Below are 19,263 nucleotides of genomic sequence, written 5' to 3'. Positions count from 1 at the left end.
AGAAAAGAAAAAAAAAAGGAAAATAGAAGAAAAAACCAAAAGTGAGCTTGTATGAAATTGTAAATAAAGCATTCTCTTTGAAAACCTGAGGCATTATAAAAACAAAATGAACTAATTATTTTTCATCCATCTCCGACTATTTTTACATTTAGCAGGTCAAACTCAAAACCACCACCTGCAAATCACAGCATGGATACCAGGGGTGTAGAACCAGTCACTGATCATGTACTAAGTAGCTGTACCCTTGAACTAACACTATAAAGCACATCTGGAAATTGTCCCTTAGATGTCACATCTGTCATTAAGGAACCAGCCTTCCTGGGGAGGGTGACTCTTAAAGAGAGCTGTGTGCCACTGTTCAAAAATCACCCTAAACCCACACTTCCTGCCTACATAGTGTTTAATAGCTGTTTGGCCACATATTAGGGTCCCAGCTACGCAGTTTGTACCTACAACTCTTCCTAGATAAAATTAAACGGGCTTGGTAAAGAAAGTGTCCCCTTTTGGCTTTGGGCATGTACCCCATTACCCCTCTTCTCCATCCTCAGATTCTAGAGAAGCATTGAGAGAGTAATGACAAATTCTATGGGCTATTGTCTGGGGCAGGAGCCAGCCTTCATCCCAAGTCCCTTCTTACTCTACTAACAAGCTTTACACCCTTTTCTCTGCAAGCTGCAGAAATCAAGGAGACAGGCTTCTTATAAACTTCTACACAGTACTTGTGATAGGCGCACACAGAGCACATGAGCAATCTATGCAGGGGCAGAGGAAGAGTTTCACCCAGGTGCCCTTGTGTCGAAGAGAAGATTCCAGTGGCCAAGTCCTCGTCACACATGAATGCTAGCTCCTCTGAGCAGCAGCCATAGCAATGCAGAAGGAAGAAGGAGGTAAGTGCAGGCCACCTTGGAGACAAAACTGAACTGAAAACAGAATGAAAACAAAAAAAATCAATTCAGCTGAACTGAGCCAGGGCAGGCAAAGCACAAAGGGTCAAGAAGAGAAAGCTGAAAACAATAGACCAGCAAGATTAATATCACTTGTGAAGAAGAGCTGGGACACTACTGAAGGAGAATGGAAAAGGCTTAAAGAAAAGCATAAAAACTAGAAAAGACTACTAAATATGAGGCCTGACATACCACTACCACACCTGCAGCTTGATCAGCACCAATCTCACACATTTCTACACTTAAACAGAGGGTTTAATCTCACAACTTCGATTCCTTGAAATTAATGATGGTCACTTACTGGAAGCTGTTTCTTTTTCATTAACAGAGCCATACAAATGAGTTCTTAAGACAACCCCAGACTTCCTGTGGTCTTTACATCACTGTTCTGAGCTTTGCATATTCATGCCCTGGTCTAATTCAATTGGGGCAGGACTTCAAGATGCCTGCCTGAGATTTCCCCACTAGCAACTAGATGCTCCAGCACAGTTTGACACAAGCATGCAAAGTCCAGTTAGGGGAAATCTGCATGCACCATACACAGGATGCTCTTGGTGACTTGGACTGCTGTGCAGCCACAGACAGACAGCAGGCAGTGTCACAAGCAGTGTGTTAGCTAACACTTCTAGAGTGTTTGCTCTCCCATTTTGGCCCAGGGGCCACAATACCACTCACTGAAAGTGTAGGACTTACGGCCCATGGTTATACAGAGCAATACACACAGAAGATAGCTCTGATGTAATGTTGATGCGGATCAACATCTTCAAAATCCACTTGGACTGCAATTTCTAGCGTGAAAGCCAGTCCATTTTAAGGAAAGACAAATGCTCATGAAGTTCAGCTGAATGACTATTTTCTCTTTTTCTTGTCCTCAGACATCAGCAAAGTGCCACAGTATGCCGTTACATGATGTGCTCTGCCCTAGAGACCGTGATTAGGGCTGGAAGGAAATGATCTTTAAGCTAATGCTATTCAGAAGTATGAGAAGTCAAGAAACATTGCAAAACCAGTATGTTGAAGAGATTAATTAGGCAATCCCACCTGGAGACAAAGGAAATTTGCCTGCCATTATATAGTGAAGTCTTTTTCAATTCTCCCTCTTGAAGACCAAGGGCTCCTTTAGCTTTCTGATATTGTAAAGAGGATTAGTTAAACAGAAGCAGTCAAAGGCCTGCCATGGGCAAAGGGCAAACTGAATCAAAGCCACTTGACATTTCTTAGCTGCGTAGGCAAAGCTGACCTTGTCCCAGGAACAAGGAGTTAAAACTGATCAGTTCCTCCTACTGGAAGTTGCAAGATGAGTGAGCATGCAGGGCCAAGCTTGAGACTGAGAGCCTGCCTAGCAAGTCCAATTTTCTGCTCTCAGTACTACCGATAGGATGGAAGAGATGAGGCAGCAACTTCTACTGTAGGTGGGAAGGGGGTCTCACAGTCACGCAACAGCCTTCTCTGCACTTACAACACCTCCTCCCTCAGGGGCAGCCCACATCTCCAGAGCTCTAGAGATTCCTTCTGCCCTTTGCAGACTGACCATGCCCCTGTACAGCCCCTCTACCCACTCTGCCACCATCACATCACCTTCTCTTCTGTGCAGGGTTCCTTGGCACGTCCAGCAAGCATACACAGTGAGATAGTAAGTCGCATAGCTATATCTAGAGAACTTTAACCTCATTATAAATGCCCTGCAGCTCAGGAAACCAGGTATATAATCTCTCATACCTACCTGACACCATCATGAATTGATTCAAAACTATCCTGTAACAGCTAATGTCACTTTGGGTAGCAGAAATCCTTCTAATGGTCTATTTACATCAATACAATTTTAAGAGGGGCATTTATTTTCATTACTCCAATACGCATGTTTCATATTCTCAGAACAACCTTTCTCTCTCCTGGGATACTTCACACTAAAATCTCATCCACGAGATTTACAAGGGACAGACAATAGTGTTTTTCACGTTGCTTTAGAAGTCAAGGAGAGTGTGTTTCCCTTTGTATTAAAGCTTAGGAACCATGCACTTAAGAGAAAAAATAAGTCTCTGTGAGAAGGATGAATGCAGTCTAACAACTTTTAGAGAGCCTTGCAGCTCATTTTATGTTTGTGGTGTTGAATTCTGTTGTCTTTGTCTGCTTCTCATCATTTGGTTTCCTGAACCCCTATAAAAGAGACCACGAACTGCAGCTTCTGTTCACCATGTTCCCTCACTGCTTGTAAGTGTTAAGCTGCAGCTAAATGAACAGGAGAGCATTCCCATCCTCTCCTGCCACAACTTACGCATCTCATCTTGTGTATGCAGAAACTCATTCATTTTATAGGAAGAGTTTGCTTTTTTATTGACCACTAGGACAGTATTGTGCAATATCAGATGCATTTGCCTATGGACTGCAGCCAAAAGAGAAGATTTGCAAAAGGATACAAGTACTAAAAGTCAATGGAAGACCAGTGTCTTTGTTCCTCTATGGTGGCAAGAGAGTGCAAAACCCCCTTAAAGTGGAGCTTCTGTTTAGTTCAGTTCTCTGCAGTATTAGCAATGCAGCACACAGCCTGGAACACTGGCAACAGCCCCCACGAAGGCCATTCCTATATCTGAGAGCACTAACAGGCCTCCTGCGGGGCCTTCTGCATTCAAAGATGAATTGTAGACTAAGCCTTTATACATATGGGGACATTCTCTTTGAGTCTAGAAGTAGCTAGGAGAGCATAAGTGTTTGTTTCTAGTCTCTTCCTTTGTCAGAGAACACAGAAGTGAAACTTTACAGTAATATAATGTACACGTACGAGATCCCCAGTCTGTATGGAATCCGATTTTGTTTCCTCCTCTAGTAGGAAATATATATGAGAAATGAAGATGATTTGGCTTTCTAGAAGGAAGAATACAATAGATAAAGTCAGTTCAGAACTGATGCAATCCATGCATTTAATCAAATGCAAATTCAGTCTGATATGAAGTTTGGCAGGTGACAGCTTCAAGCTTTCAATGTCCCCATTGTTACCACAACAGACACTTTCTGGGTTCAGTGTTTTTCTCCAGCAGAGCTGCTGTTACCAAAAGCATCCTATACCAATGACCAGAGAACTTAGTTTCATTTCTTTAGGAGAAATTTATTCCCTGAAAACAGCTAGGTTATCACCTCTGTTACTTCTAAAAGGTTCTTTTCACATGTAAAGGCTTCATTAGCTTTATTTACACTTGCATTCAAAACATGCCCTGTCCTGTCTTTCAGTTACTATCACTTATGCCCTAATGCTCAAAAGATTTATGCTTAGTGAAGGAAGCAGAAAAGAAGCTTTTAGCCCTGACAGTTTATTCCTCCTCTTTCTTTGTAATGAAAGACAAAGTTTGACTAAAATTCCAAGAAGGAGCAGCAAGTTTTAAAATTACTCTTCTCACACTCACACATACAACTGCCTTTCCCACAAACAAAAAACCCAAAACATAGACTCCCAGAATTGTTTGGGTTGGAAAGGACCTTAAGATCATCCAGTTCCAGTCCTCTGCTGTAGGCAGAGATACCTCACACTAAACCATGTTGCCCAAGGCTTTGTCCAACCTGGCCTTGAGCACTGCCAGGGATGGAGCATTTACCACTTCTTTGGACAACCTGTGCCAGTGCCTCACCACCCTCACAGTGAAGAATTTCTTCCTTATATTTAGCCTGAACTTCCCCTGTTTCAGCTTGAACCCATTACCCCTTGTCCTATCACTACAGTCCCTGATGAAGAATCCCTCTCCAGCATCCTTGTAGGCCCCCTTCAGATACTGGAAGGCTGCTATGAGGTCTCCACGCAGCCTTCTCTTCTCCAGCCTGAACAGCCCCAACTTTCTCGGCCTATCTTCACACAGGAAGTGCTCCAGTTCCCTAATCATCCTCATGGCCCTCCTCTGGACTTGCTCCAACAGCTCCATGTCCTTCTCATGTTGAGGACACCAGAACTGCACACAGTGCTCCAAGTGGGCTGCCATGAGAGCATAGTAGAGGGGCAGGATCATCACCTTTGACGTTCCAAGTCCCACTCATGTTGTAGAGACCTTCACTCTCTAACTCCTTCAGGGTTCCTACAGGACCAAAATTGAAGGCATTGCCTCCATGAATCATAGAATCTATAATATCATAGAATACCATGTTGGAAGAAACCGCAAGGATCATCTGGTCCAACCTTTCTAGGCACACATGACCTAGACTAGATGTCCCAGCACCATATTCAGCCAAATCTCAGGTGTCCAGTGTTGGGGAACCCACCACTTTCCTGGGGAGTTTACTCCAATGGCTGATTGCTTTCACTGTGAAAAAACTTCCTTTAGTGTCCAAGTGGAATCTCCCTAGGAGTAACTTGTGCTTATTACCCCTCCTCTTTTCCATGTGACTCCTTGTTAAAGGGGACTTTTCATCTTCTTTATAGCCACCCTTTAAATACTGGAACATTTTGGTAAGGTCTCCCCTGAGCCTTCATTTCTCAGTGCTGAACAAACCCAGTTCTTTCAGCCTTTCCTTTATACTGCAGGCTTCCCAGTCTTTTAACCATCTTTGTAGACCTTGCCTGGACTCTCTCCAGCCTGTCCACATCTTTTTTGTATAGCAGGGACCAAAACTGAACACAGTATCCCAGGTGTGGCCTGATGAGTATCAAATTGGATAATGAGTTCTCTGCTGGTGATGCCCTTGTTGATACAACCCTGCATCCTGTTGTCTTTCTTTGCTGCAGCTGCACACTGTTCACTCATATTGAGCTTGTTGTCCATCAGGACTCCCAGGTCCCTTTCCACAGAGCTGCCAAGTAGATCCCAGCTGCACTCTTGTATTGTGTTTACCCAGGTGCAAGACCTTTCACCCATCCTTATTGAACTCCATAAGGTTCTTGTTAGCCCACTCTTCCAGCCTATCCAGGTCATCATGCAGGATGGGTCTCCCTTCCAACATTTCCACTTCCCCACTCAGTTTGGTGTCATCATCATACTTGGTCAGGGTACACTTGATAGAATCATAGAATAGTTAGGGTTGGAAAGGACCTTAAGATCACCTAGTTGCAACCCCCATGCCATGGGCAGGGACACCTCCCACTAAACAATGCCACCCAAGGCTTTTTCCAACCTAGCCTTTAACACCGCCAGGGATGGAGCATTCACAACTTCCAGATCATTTGCAAAGATATTAAATAGCTTTGGGCTCCATAGCAATCCCTGAGGACCCCACTAGTGACACGCCATCAGTTTGAAAATGACTTCTTCACCACCACTCTCTGGTGCAGCCCGTCAGTGAAGTGAACTACAAAACTGACACTGCTTTTAGGAAGCATCTTGGAATCTGTACAGGAATAAAACCCTTCAGAGCACCTTGGCCACATAAAGAGCAAGTTCAGTTACCCAGTACCCCAGTGAGTTACTGTGCAACAGCAGCACTCCTGAGACAGCTGGTAGGAGACATTTTCAGGCAGTCTGTCCCCTTCTGCCCCCCATTCTTTAAACTTAGAAACAAAATTGATATGAAAGTTTTCAGATTTCTTTTTTCCCCTGCACTCTGCTGAGAAGAGGTTGGGGGTTAAAAACACAGACCAAGAATGTTAACAGAAAAATCAAGAGATTTTGTCCAGTGTAGTCTGGTTTTTCATTTCATACCATCTGATTTAAGGGTGAAGCGAGAGGGAGCATTCATTTATGCAGCTGTAATGAAAAAAGATTGATTGAAAAGTCATTTTTGCTCCATTTCTTATGGATAAGAGTCCCAGGTGTCTGTTTTCCTTATATTTTCTTTTTAATGGCTGTTCCCTATTCAGCCCATAAGCTTCAAGGTCAGCTTCAGGTCAAATTACACTTGGCACAAGATGCTCAGCATCTGCAAACCCAGCTATGGGATCCCTCTCTCTCTCCTCTTGCACTGGATCTTACGTTATGGGCTCCCAGCCTGACAAACTATATTAAAGTAAAACACTTGGGGTACAAATTGTCATTTTTTGCATTTAGGTGTCATGGTGGATGCCACATGGGCAAATGTCTTAAAAAGATGGCAAATGACATCCTACTACTAAAACATGCAAAGTCAATGAAGAAAGTAATGAAAGAAAATGCATGTCTAACTACATCTAGACATGGTTAAGCTTGCAATTACGGACTGCTTGTAAAAGCCAAAGCATACAGGGCAAACCTAAACATGGTAGTCACCACGTGTCCTACAACCTCCCGTACGCATGAATAGTGAGGGACAGTTCCTTATCTCCTACTAAACAAATAAAATCTTGCAGGCAACAGAAGGAAGTATGAGACTGTAAGAATGCTGAGCGGTAGGAAGGAGGGAATACTCTTATTGCCAGATACTGGATAAAAACCAGGCCTTTGGAATGCTGGCTTATCACCAGTGTTTAGAGAGTAGGGACTGGAGGTATAAGTTTTACACCTACATATCTGTACACATTACATACATATATAGGCATTATCTGACATCTGCCCCATCTGTAAGTGTTAATAATTTACATGCCTTGATGGTATAATGTGGAAGACAGAAAATAGCATGCATTTGCTGAAATAAAAATATGAGGGGGGAGGATGGGAGGAGGTGGAAAATAAGGAAAAGTATCTAAGAAAGGAAAAGAATCTAAAACCACAACTTCAGAAAAATCCCTCAGAAATCTGAACAGCCCATGAGTGATGAGTTCAAGCTGTAAGATGAATTTGCACTGTTCTGTGTGGCACTGCAAAAGCCTTCCAGGAACAGCAGTGATTCCAGATAGTTAGAAAATAGTCTGTAAGAGCTAAGTGAAAACAACAGTCCTCTTCATCTTAGACCCCACTCCTACTTACTCATCCCCAAACATGACACAAGCATCAATACTCATGATGACTGTCACAGCCTCAGGAGGAAGGCACCAACCCTACCTTTGGATGTAAAGTGCACTCATGCAAATATACTCTCTGGTGACTAACTCTTCATCTCTGTCCCTGAACTTCACAACAAGCAGTTAAGAACTATCATGAAAACTTCCTAAAAAGGCTAACCTGAAGCACTGTAATAACTCTTAAAAGACCAAAACAGAAAAAAAAACCCTCAAGGTTCTTAATCCATCTTTCTATGAAGAGGCCCTTTGGGGTTTTCTCTGCCTTTTAAGGAAGGGAGCTAGAGCTCAGCAGCTGCACCATGTATGAAATATTATAGCACTTGTTTCTAACTGCTGGGTGAGGTGCCTAATGATTCTAGGGAGATCCGGGTACTGCTGCAAACACACCACAGCCGTAAGGAGACAGAGGTGTGTATCCAAGTTCACGATGCTTGTACATCTGCAGGAATATTGAGTATTTGTATCCAAAGCTCATTTTTCAGTGGATTCTTCATAATGGAATATGAAGAAGGATGACAGAAACAGTACAGCTCTGAATAGGGAGATGATCTTACGGTCTTTTCCCACAGGAACACAAAGATCCTTGCTTAGATTTATTTTGCGGTAGAGTGAAGAGCAAAGGATCAACAGACAGGACCGAGCATATCCTGAAGCATCAAGGCTGGGCAACTTGCTTCTCTGAGTATCTTTCCTAACCAAAAAAACTGGAAGATATAATATGGAGCTTCTGTCAGGCCCCAGGAAGCTGGTGTCCGGACTGTACATAGCTATATATCCTTAGCAGAGAGCAAACCAAAGAGGTCATGAAGAGACTTGGTTACCTCAAAGACAGGTAGAAAACTGAGCAAGGAGTTAGTTATGAGCTTACAGCTTGAAAGAGGCAAACAGAGCCTGAACTGAATTAAACCCAAGATTGACTGATAAAGTTAAGAATAAAAATAAATCTTGTAGCTCCTTATCTATTCCTCTGTGAGATGATTCTCCAGGCCCGGGCAGTCACAATTCTGTTCTTCCATAAATAAGATGCTGCTTGCTCCTGGGGAATCCTTGGGATTAGCTGCCATATCTTAATACTTCAGGTTGTGAGCATAATCAAACATCCAAGAAGAAATCTCTTTACCAAGTTAAAAAACTCCTGACATGTTCCATATGCACAGGGCTGGCATTTGGATATTAAATCTGCAACACCCAACTGCCAAAATACTTCCTAAGACTCCAGAAATATAACTCCCCATTGTGCCCTCACTTGACTGCCAAAGGGATCCTTTTTATCCATTCTTTTGGCCCTCCCACACAAAAGTTCCTAAAGATGGAACAAGCACCCAATTTCACATTTGGCAATGCTAGAAAAACCACAGCAACAGCCTTGAAATGTTTGCCATTTCTACTTGTCTTGACACTAATTATACACACAAGGCAGCTTCATCTGCACTGGGCAGAATGGCTCGATGCACAGCAGAGTTCAGTGCCTTCAGATCCATGCATTTCCAAGCGAGTCAAGCGTGCATTATAACTGCAGTCACAGCAAGTTTCTGATGCTCTTTTCCAAGAGCAATCACTCCTTTTGATTTTGCTTTTCCTTATCTCCCCTCTCCCTTTTTGTTTTAGTTCTTCCTACAAACCACAAAGTTTCTCTGAGACAGTCAGAACATGACTTCCATCCAGCTGTTTCACCAGGCTAAGTATGCCACCCACTTTTTTGCATTCCTTTTTCTTTTTTTCTCCCCTATTGAATAAACTCTCCATTATCAAAATAAAACAACATCATTTACAAAGCACCGCCACAGCAGCATGCCTCAGCCCTCATTTCACAGGGCTATGCCAGCAGCCACAAACAGAATCAAAGCATCCAATTAAAAATCCATATTCATTAACAAACATCATGTGTACTGTAATGCCCTGCATTGATTATGCCACTGCAGGAGATGGGAAACTTGCTGAGTTTTCCTGCTCTCAGTCTGAAGCACTATTTTATTAAAGGAAGGGTTTTACCTTTGTTACTCCACAGGCCAGCAAGAAGAGGCCCAGTGTCCTATTAGCCCATCGGGCTAGGACATCAGAAGTGACAGCTGTTGACCTTTTGCCTTAGAGAGATGCCAAACACAGGACCTTGCCAGAATGAGAAGCACACAGAGAAGACCATGAAGCTGTGCCAGACCTTTCCCACTGAGGTCTTTAGGTACCAACAGGACCAGTCACAAACCAATCCACAGCATTACAAGTAGCCAACACAATAAACTCTGCATATGCTTGATTGATGCAACTCATTGGCTTGGCAGGGCCAGATCCAAGCTGATGTAGTAAATTAGCACATTGCCTTGGCTTCAGGGAAGTTGCGTTGATTTACACCATCAACAATTTACCACTCCAGAAAGCCACATACCGTAAGCACAATATTTCAGACCTATACAATGGAGTTATATGAACACCTGCCAGGATTATTTATTTATTTGTACCCACAAGCCTGACATTTACAACTCTTTATAAATACGAGCTGGGCAATTTGCTTTCTATTTTTAGCAGGAATGCTTTGTGCAGGGAACAGCTGTCAGCCACTGGAGCTGTGCTCCTCAGAGCAGCAGCTTCAGACAAATAGAGGCCTTGGAATTAAATTGGAGCACAGGGGTCATTGCTTTGTGGTGGAAAAGCAGCTGAAGATAGTGGACAGCAAGAAAAACCAACCAGTTAATAAAGAAACGCTCCCAGAGTTTTTCCAGCCTATTTTCCTAAGGAAGCTTACATGATCACACGGCACATATATAAGTGTGACTGTTAGCTCTTCCTCAGTAGCTTCAGAGCCCACTGTCCAATTCTGACCAAGTTCAGCCAACATTTGCGAGACTAAGATATTTCTACTGCCTCCAGGAAGCCAGGCAGAGGTGAAAGATTCTGCTGATAATCTCACTGGGGGAAAATGTGAACTCAGCCTTCTAGCAGATCCAAAGCTATGCAAACCCCATACACACATCAATAGGAAATCAGAGCTCAACAGATCTGCAGTCTTCATGCAGACACTCACCTTGGCACACGAAGGAAGATGGTGTTTCCCCAGGGTGGACCCGTGCAGTGATGAACACCACTTTCTGTTCAGCCCCTGGACGAAGGTTCACTGCAGTAGAAGGGGGTGGTAGGGGACGGAGAGGAAGAGAGAGATAAAGATCCTTAAACAGGGCCCCATGTGTAGGAAAAAAGAGCCATTGCTTTTTAAGGCATATCCTTTAATTAAAACTTGACATACATTACAAATAAGCACAATCTGTAACTAAAGGAGACAGTGTCACTGGGTATCCCATACCACACCATATAGCAGACCGCACAAAGGCTGCATAACTAATGACATGCAGCCAAACCTGCAACAGCAAAGTTAGCTCTCTTTTCAAAACCCAAGACTTACTACAGTGAGCTTAACTGCACTATAATTGCTCTCTCACTTGTGATAAATGTCCCCTCGGGGAGACAAGAACAACAGTGGGGGTCTATTCACAATGTTAAGCCAATTGCACCCTGCATTACACTTGATACAAGCCTTAACAGTGCCCAACAATGGTAAAGTGCTAACAAATGGCATTTATTAGGCTTTACTTTCGGGGATTTGAGGTTTTTTTTTTTTTTTGGGTTTTTTTTTTTTTTTAATCTTTTAACTATTTGGAACTGCATCTGCCATGACTGAAAGAGATGCTCAAAAGCAATAATGCATGGAAAAGTGACCAGGATTAAATCCAGCAAGCTTCTCCAGTGAGGGCATGAAGATCTGCCAGGTCGCCTTCAAATTACAGATAGGTGGGAGACTTAGATCCCAACTATGCTGAATTTATATGGGTTAATCCCTCAGTACTGAAACCATATTATGGCAACTTGCTTTAGCTGTAAACTACATGGGTTAAGCAGCATGTTTTCTGTTTGTGCAATGACTGCATTTAATAAAGAGGAAATAAAAATTACACTATTTCAAAGCGGGTTCTGGGAATTTTAAAGACCATAAGAGGTCAGGACCTCAGTTAGATGTCTTATCTAGCTCTGAACACACACAGCAGGGGTAATACTAAACACAGCAGGATCCAATTGCTACAAACAGTTTAAATCTTTGGTTTGAAATATAAAGTTTACATGCTAAAAGGAGACTAGAAACCAAATCCAAGCCTTTCTTTTTGTAATTAGTAAGATGTGTTACGTATATACCCAAACATTGACTTTTAATTTCAAGGATGTTTGGGAGGCCTCAAGATCATACCTGAGTTATGTTGTTAATTTCCTGAACTCTTAGGAATGCGCAGTTCCCCAATGGTAAATCACACCTAACAGCACCACAGGAATAATCAATAGAGTTTTGGTTGTCCTCTGGAGACAATCTCAGCAGGTTTCTTTATTTCCTTAGCATCCCTAAATGTCCTACAGCTGCTCACCCTGTAACTCAGCCATTCGTTCTTTCATACTCCAGCTTCACCACTCTCTGGTGTTTTTGAGCCCCAGAGGCAAAGAAATATAAGAAAGAATGTCTCTGACAAACATAGCAGCTGGTGGGGCCAATTGTGTCTGCAGAACCCAAGTGGGAGGCAGCAAAAAGGAACACAGTACCTTCAGTTAGAAGTGATGACCACCCCACATCATTTGCATTAACATCAAGTAGTGTGGGAGGAAGGAGATAAATCAGCAAACCAACTTTAAAGAACAAAAGGAGAGGGCTGGTATCACTTTTAAAAGAGGAGAGGGGTTTTTGTCCTCTCTGGAAAAACAGCATTAAAGGGACAGTGGCTCAGCACAGAAGTGATGCTCAGCAACATGACTACCATTGTTTGGAGCTGGAACAGCTTCCTGGTTAAGAAACCTTTTGGATAGAAGGTAAGTTTGGGGGTGTTTGTAGCTTTGCCTTTTTTTTGCTTGGTTATAATTACATTTTTATTATTTATGTTTTACCCTTCATAACAGTTATTAAAATCAGTTCATTCTCTTCTGGAACTGAAGAGGACGTTCTCAATTTGGGGCTCACTGCAAAGCTGATTGGAGTCAATGGGAGGTGTGGTACAGGGTGGTAATCAGGATCTCTCTTGCCCACTTCCCTGGGGGATGGAAGAACACCAAATTACCACCCTTCACTTAGTGCCAAGCAACTTTACTCCACCTTGGTTTACAATCCCCAAAGCATCACTCACTTTCCAGCCAGTACATCTGCTGCAGACTGTGAATGCACAACCTTGCATGTACAGATACTTCCACAGAGGAAAGTGTGAGGAGAAAGAGGCAGAGAGGAACTGGTTTGGATAGACCACAACCCCGTTATCCATCCCTGATACCACTGGGGATGAGGGGCAGTGGGTTTCAAAGAGTTGGAAGTGAAGACAATTCTGGGAAAATGGAGGGTGGAAATGTGTTGTTTTAATTTTTCTCTTTGCTCCTCACTATACAAGTCTATTTTAATTAGAAATAAATTAGTTTTTCCCCAAAATCAAGTCTGCTTTGGCTACGATGGTAACTGGTAAATGATATCCCTGTCTTTATCTTAACCCACTTTTCATCTTACCTTATCTTGACCCAAAACTTTTCATCTTACTTTCTCCCCCATGTCCTGTAGAAGGAGGAGCATCTGGCTAAGGTTAATCCACCAAACTAATAATGGAAACCACAACTACAAAACACCATTTCATATTTTAATTGAAATGTTGCATAGAAAATGCATCATATTTTCTATTTCAGGATTGAAAAGATCAATCAAAATTAAAATGATTAGAAGTGTACAGCTTTGCTTAGTAGATGCCAAAAGCGCTTCAGCAAAATGACAGAAAGGCATGCTCCATTTAGCCACAACTCTGTGAGTTATGGAAATGGAGAGAAATAGTCTGCTTTGATAGCCCTTCTACCCTTCCAACTGCTGTAGCAGTGAATCTTAGAAACAAAGCTATTTGATGGAAAAGTTTTCCTAGGGAAGAAATTTGTATGTTTCTGGAATTATTTCTTTTTCATTTTCTCTTCCAGAAAGTATTTTGAAGATTGAATGAAACATTTTGTTTTCCCTCTGGATGCTACTACCAGCATCATCATTGATAATATTTGCCTTGACTTCAGATTCCAGCCGGGACCTAAACAAACTACCTCTGAGTGTTATGTCCTTATAGCCTGCTACTCACCCACCAACATTCTGTTGCTCTGCTGCAGAGAATTCCCTCAGGCAAAGCTGTGAAGATCTAAGGTGCTAGTGAGAACAACATTTACCTCAACATCTCTTCTGGCTCTAAAGCCACTACAATGGTCATAAACACCAACCGAATGTCATACTGAAAAGAAGCCCTATTCGCTGCAAGCAAGAAGCTCAAATCTCTCACTCTGAATATCACTTCAGCTATTTGGCCTTCAGCTCATGTTCCTTCTTTAATACTACAGCATGTACAAGCCAACCACTTAAAGCAATCCCACTGGAAACAGTCCCCCAGCTCTCATCCAGGAAACAGTGATTTCCACTCTTAGTTACATATTACACAGTAAAACAGGGTCCCACAGAAAACGTTTTCTACTAAAAAAAAAAAAAAAAAAAACAGAGCAAAATCTAAACCTTCACAGGAAGATATCAAATTCTCTTCGCCATCTTCCTGCTACTATAAAACCATGAAAACAACACTATTTGTGTGTAGTAGCTTAATAATAAGTATCTGGAAATTTTCTGCAGAAATATTACTTCCAAAATGAAATGCTGTAGCAGAACTGAGGTAGAACTTTGGTTAGCATCCATGGCACTATATCAGACCAGAAACAGACTGCAGACAGATTGCAGATTTGTGGTTTAAGTCTTGTAGCCATGGTATGGTAGTGATGCAAGTTCGCAAAATACTAATATGGCTGATAGTGAATGAAAGATGAGCAAGTCTGACCCTAGAAGTCTACTTCAGAAAGCCTTAACTGGCACCCACCAGGAGAACTTGAAAGTGAATTCCATTCCTTTTCAGAGGACTTCAAAGTTGGGACAAGGTGCTGTGAAAACCTTGCCTTTCTCCCCTCCAACATTTCACCCTATATATAGACCACAAGGTTCAAATCAGAAGAAATGGAAATCTACCAGTCTAAAAACATATGCCCCAAAACTCATTTGATTTAAATACCCACATATATATTCATGAAATACGTATATCCATTGCAAATAAATTACATGGTGTCTTCTTTTCTCAGGTACTTTGCAGTATGAGGTGGGCTGTTGCCAGCATCTTATATTCCAATCCCTATGAGTTAATGACTCCACAGAGGAAATCAAAAGAACCCAATTGCATTACACTTCACTGTGCTGCCTCAGCTTGTCTGTTTCCAACAGAACTGTAACATCTGTGTCAAAAGCAAACACTAATGCCATTGCTGTCCTGACTGCCTAGTCTCTACACATAAACTTGCTTTAGCAAATCAAATCCAAGCAGCATTTACTGTAGTCTGGCTTTTCCTAAGAGATCAGATTAGCACCTAAGACCATTTATTTTTGTTACTTCTGAGCACAGTTGTCATTTCAGGTAAGAGCACACATCTCAGCACCACAGTGCAAAACTACCATTACATGTCACTGGACCTGGAATCAAAACCACAAGCTTTTCTGTCTTGCCCTCTTATAGATGGCTTGAATGGTACAAAGAAACACACTGACATAGAAGGTAAAAGTTATGCCATTTGTACCACAGAGAGATGAGCAAAGGCTGGGCTGCAGCTTTTGACAGACTCCTATTCTTATTCACTTTTACCTGGAAAAAGAGGCAGAAGTATCTTGGCTCCCATGCAGAATCCATGGAAGGTCAAATCTGCATAAGGGAAGGACTGCTGCAATGTGCTCAAGTGCTCATTGACTTTCTTCACCTCCCACCATGATTAGATAGTCCCATCTGGAGCACAGAGGAGTTTTGCTCACTTGTGCATGCACATTCTATCCAGCAACAATCCTGCATGCAGTGCTCAAAACTGGATCCAAACCTCTCAAGTTCTGGATTCTCATTCAGGTTGTGGCCCTGACTCTGTCAGGCGCTTAAATATGTGATTTGTCTGACGGACTTCTATTGTGTTTAAAAATATGCTTAAACATAAGCGTTGGCATAAGAGATTTACTGAATTGGGGCCGTTTAGCAGGAAGCCTGCCTCTGAGATCATTGTCACAATGTTTTAAAGTTGGAGATTGTGCAACTATTATCCTTTATTGCCCATTTTATGCCAAAGTCTCTCTTTCTTTTTACATTCCTCTTAAAAGCAAAGCTATTTTGGAGCATTTAATATTATTTAATCTCTTTACTGTGGCAGCATAGAAATTAGAGAGACCATTACAATGGTCCTGTGTGTGCGTATGCTTTATTGATGTATATGCTGACCTAATATCAAATTGATTTTGCTCAGCTTTTCTGCTGACCATGGAAAAATGCAAATTGGGGATTATATTTGCACACTAATTTTATTGGGCCCCTGTGTCTTCATAAAAAGATAAAGTTTGGGCTAATAAAAATAAAACATTTCTGGTGCTAATATAGGCAAATGTTTATGTAGGCAGGTAACAAATTGGTTTGCCATTTAGGGGAACATAAAGAGCACTAAAATCATCTTTAGGCAAAATAGATTGGTGGCTTTTGCTTAGCTTTTAGCTTTCATTTGCAAAATCAATTTAATGTGGCACAGTGTCTCAAAGACAGGGTGACACAGGATTAAGACATTCATTGTATTCCCCCTCCATAACTCCCCCCTTATTCAGAAGCCCTGGGATTTGGGTTTGCTCTTGTTCAAAGGAAATTAAATATATTCCAACAGAAAAGGGAAAAAAGGAACATTTCCACTTATGCCATATGCAAGCATCCTATAGGGACAAACACAGGGGCAGGGTAGGAAAGTGGGACTCAGTGTTCTGAAGGTAGATGCTGAATGAGTTACCAACACTTGTCAGTGCCACTAGGAGTCTGAAAGTGGACTACTTGTATTATCTCCTTGCCTAGCTATTGCTTTGTTCCTCCTTTTCTTCCTTCTTTGTAACAATGCCTCTTGCATCTCTTTAACAGCCAGCAATGTCTGCTGGAATGCAGCTAAGTGAACTTCGATGACAGTTTAAGTAGATGGGCATATATCAACAGCCTAACTTCTATTTACTGAAATGAATTGACCTGTTTAAATTCCAGAGCAGGCACTATTTCTATTCAGCTCTTGGTTTCCATACCCTCCTTCCCCTTCGCTTCCTCAATTGCAGGGTAGTTTGGAGGGGTTCTATGCAGTGGGAGGTTACATAAACAGTTTTGATGTTAATACTTGACTGCATTTTCAACTTAATAGCCCAGCAAAGAGATCTGACTGTAAAGCAAAAGGCCAGAAATATCTCCTGGTAAAATTATGCTGAAGCATAGATCAAACAACACTGCAGAGCTATTTGCAAAATGAGAAATGGCAAACAACTACAGAGCAAGATCCCCCTTACCTCCCAGCCCCACTTGTTTGTTTTTAATCTTCATTTCATCTTGGAAGCAGCTATTTTTCCATTTGGGCTTTCTGATACTGGCAGCTTCCTTCACTTCTGAGGCAGGAAAATTAACCACATGCAAAACCAGTCAAAGTACACTCATGTTTTTCCTCCCTCCTCATTTCCACTAACTAAACATACTCAAAAAATCCAGAAGTGTTGTTTTCAAATTACACAAATGTATTTCAACATTGTAACATAGAGTCCTATGAAGAAGGATAGAAATCTGGAATATGAACAGCACATTATTCGTCCTCAAATGGCCAAGGTGATGACAACTCACAATTAAGAATGCAGACAGCAGCATTTAATGTCACCTACCCGAATCACTGTCATATCATAACAGTTTAGCAGGCAGGTCCCCAGCCTGCTTTCTTTTTCCCTCTCCTGCTTTGCTATTTATAAAGTCAGGTTGGAGTGTAGATCAACCCTTTGCCCTCCAGAGACAAGAGGCAGGCAGTAAATTATAGGAAGGCTAAGTGGTACATCAAATGTGTCTCCTCAAAGCTATATATCATCTTGTTAAATTTGATGTCTAATCCCAGAACCCCAGAAATCATTCCCAAAATCCCAGAAAATGCATGTGCCCTTCAGATGATACAGAACAAGAAAGTAAAGTTTACCTGCAGGGAAAAGAATAAAAAAGAAAAACCCATCAAGCCAAGAGCATTCTAGCCACAATTTGCTAAAAGTCTTCATTTTAGCTGTGTCTTTCAATGCTGTTTCCTTAAATTCCATAGATTTAGAACTCACCCATCTGTATTTGAATACATGAACTCTGACCTACAGTACTCATCTCTTATTTTTTTACCTTGCAGTGGTTGACATCAAATTACAAACTGAATAAACATGTTCTATTTCTCTCTATTTTTCAATAGATAGAAATGCATCAGCTTGCACATGTAGCAGCACTTCTCTGGTTACCATCATTGACAGTAATAAAGATCTTTGGCCCTTCCACAAGGTTGTCTTAATTGAGCTCCACAGCCCCACATCAGTAAAAATAAGGTAGAAACACTAAGGAGCTGCCTGCGGCCACAGAGGAAGCAGGCCTCATCATTAGGGATGGAATCGATGCTCACTGGTACCTATCTTGCTCTCTCTTTTCACAGCTATCCTCCCTCTAGAAATGCCCACCATCCCCATAGCCTTCATTTTATACAAAGGGATAGAAATATTCAGATACAAGACATTCCTACCTCCAATGCCACAGTTATATGGGTATCTTTTCAGTTTGACTTTAAAATCCAGGTATTCAAAAGATAGTTCTAGGGCTTGTTATAAAGCAATTCTCTATCAGCTCTCTCCAGTAGAGAAGGCTATGGCTATGTTTGTTTGCTACAAGTATGCATGGGCTGAAAGATAAGAGAGTAATTTATGTCAGAATTTCAGCCAAGATAGCAAAGAGGGAATTACCAGCCACTCACAGTCCAGCAGTTATAGGAGCAGCCAGGACACCTTTGTTCTGTTCTTTCCAGTTCTGCTGTGGATTTGCCTGTGATTAACTTCAGTCCTCAGATTTTCCCTTATAAACAAAAATGAACAGAACCATGTGCACTTCAGAACAGAGCCAAGAGTCCCAGTACAGCTGCACTCAAAACTCTGAATTTCCTAGAGATGCACAGCCATGCTTTCATCATGGATCCTTCCAAGGCAGGCATGTTGAAAAGGACTTCTATAGCTGCCGTGAGATGCAACCCCAGCATCTGTCAGTTCGGCATCTCTAACCTCTCAAGGCCAATGGATAAAATAGGGAAGGAACAAGCTGCAAAACAACATCCAGAAATCAAGGAAGATGTTTCTGGGAAGCTCAGAAACTGTGACTGGAAAACCTCTACCCACTGAGACCATTCCTCATACTTTTCAATTGAGCAACAGGCAAAAAGTGTAACAGGATCAGAACTGAAAAAAAAGGTGGAGGGCTATGAAATGGTGGACAAAGCTGGACAGATTCAGGTATCCTGTTCTATGTAGGGACAGGTCTCATTCGGGGGGGGGGGGGGCAAAAAAAAAGTGAAAAGCAACCAAAGTTGTAGCCA

General features: G+C 41.9%; 1 protein-coding gene across 2 annotated transcripts in view; it reads right to left on the bottom strand.

Annotated features, from left to right (window-relative positions):
- LOC133207734 (BEN domain-containing protein 5) overlaps nucleotides 1-19,263 on the bottom strand; it is a 965,731-nt gene that overhangs the window by 216,703 nt on the left and 729,765 nt on the right. For both annotated transcript variants that reach the window (XM_061344850.1, XM_061344851.1), the window contains exon 7: nucleotides 10,793-10,882. In XM_061344850.1, the coding sequence (XP_061200834.1) occupies nucleotides 10,793-10,882 (90 nt within the window). The remainder of the gene's footprint in view (nucleotides 1-10,792; nucleotides 10,883-19,263) is intronic.

Source organism: Neopsephotus bourkii, unplaced genomic scaffold (assembly GCF_033783945.1).
Source record: "Neopsephotus bourkii isolate Nb327-2 ecotype Australia unplaced genomic scaffold, CSIRO-AGI_Nbou_v1 NB_234, whole genome shotgun sequence".
Lineage (NCBI taxonomy): Eukaryota > Metazoa > Chordata > Aves > Psittaciformes > Psittacidae > Neopsephotus > Neopsephotus bourkii.
The sequence above is the reverse complement of the archived record's forward strand: the minus strand, read 5'-3'. Positions and strand labels throughout refer to the sequence as shown.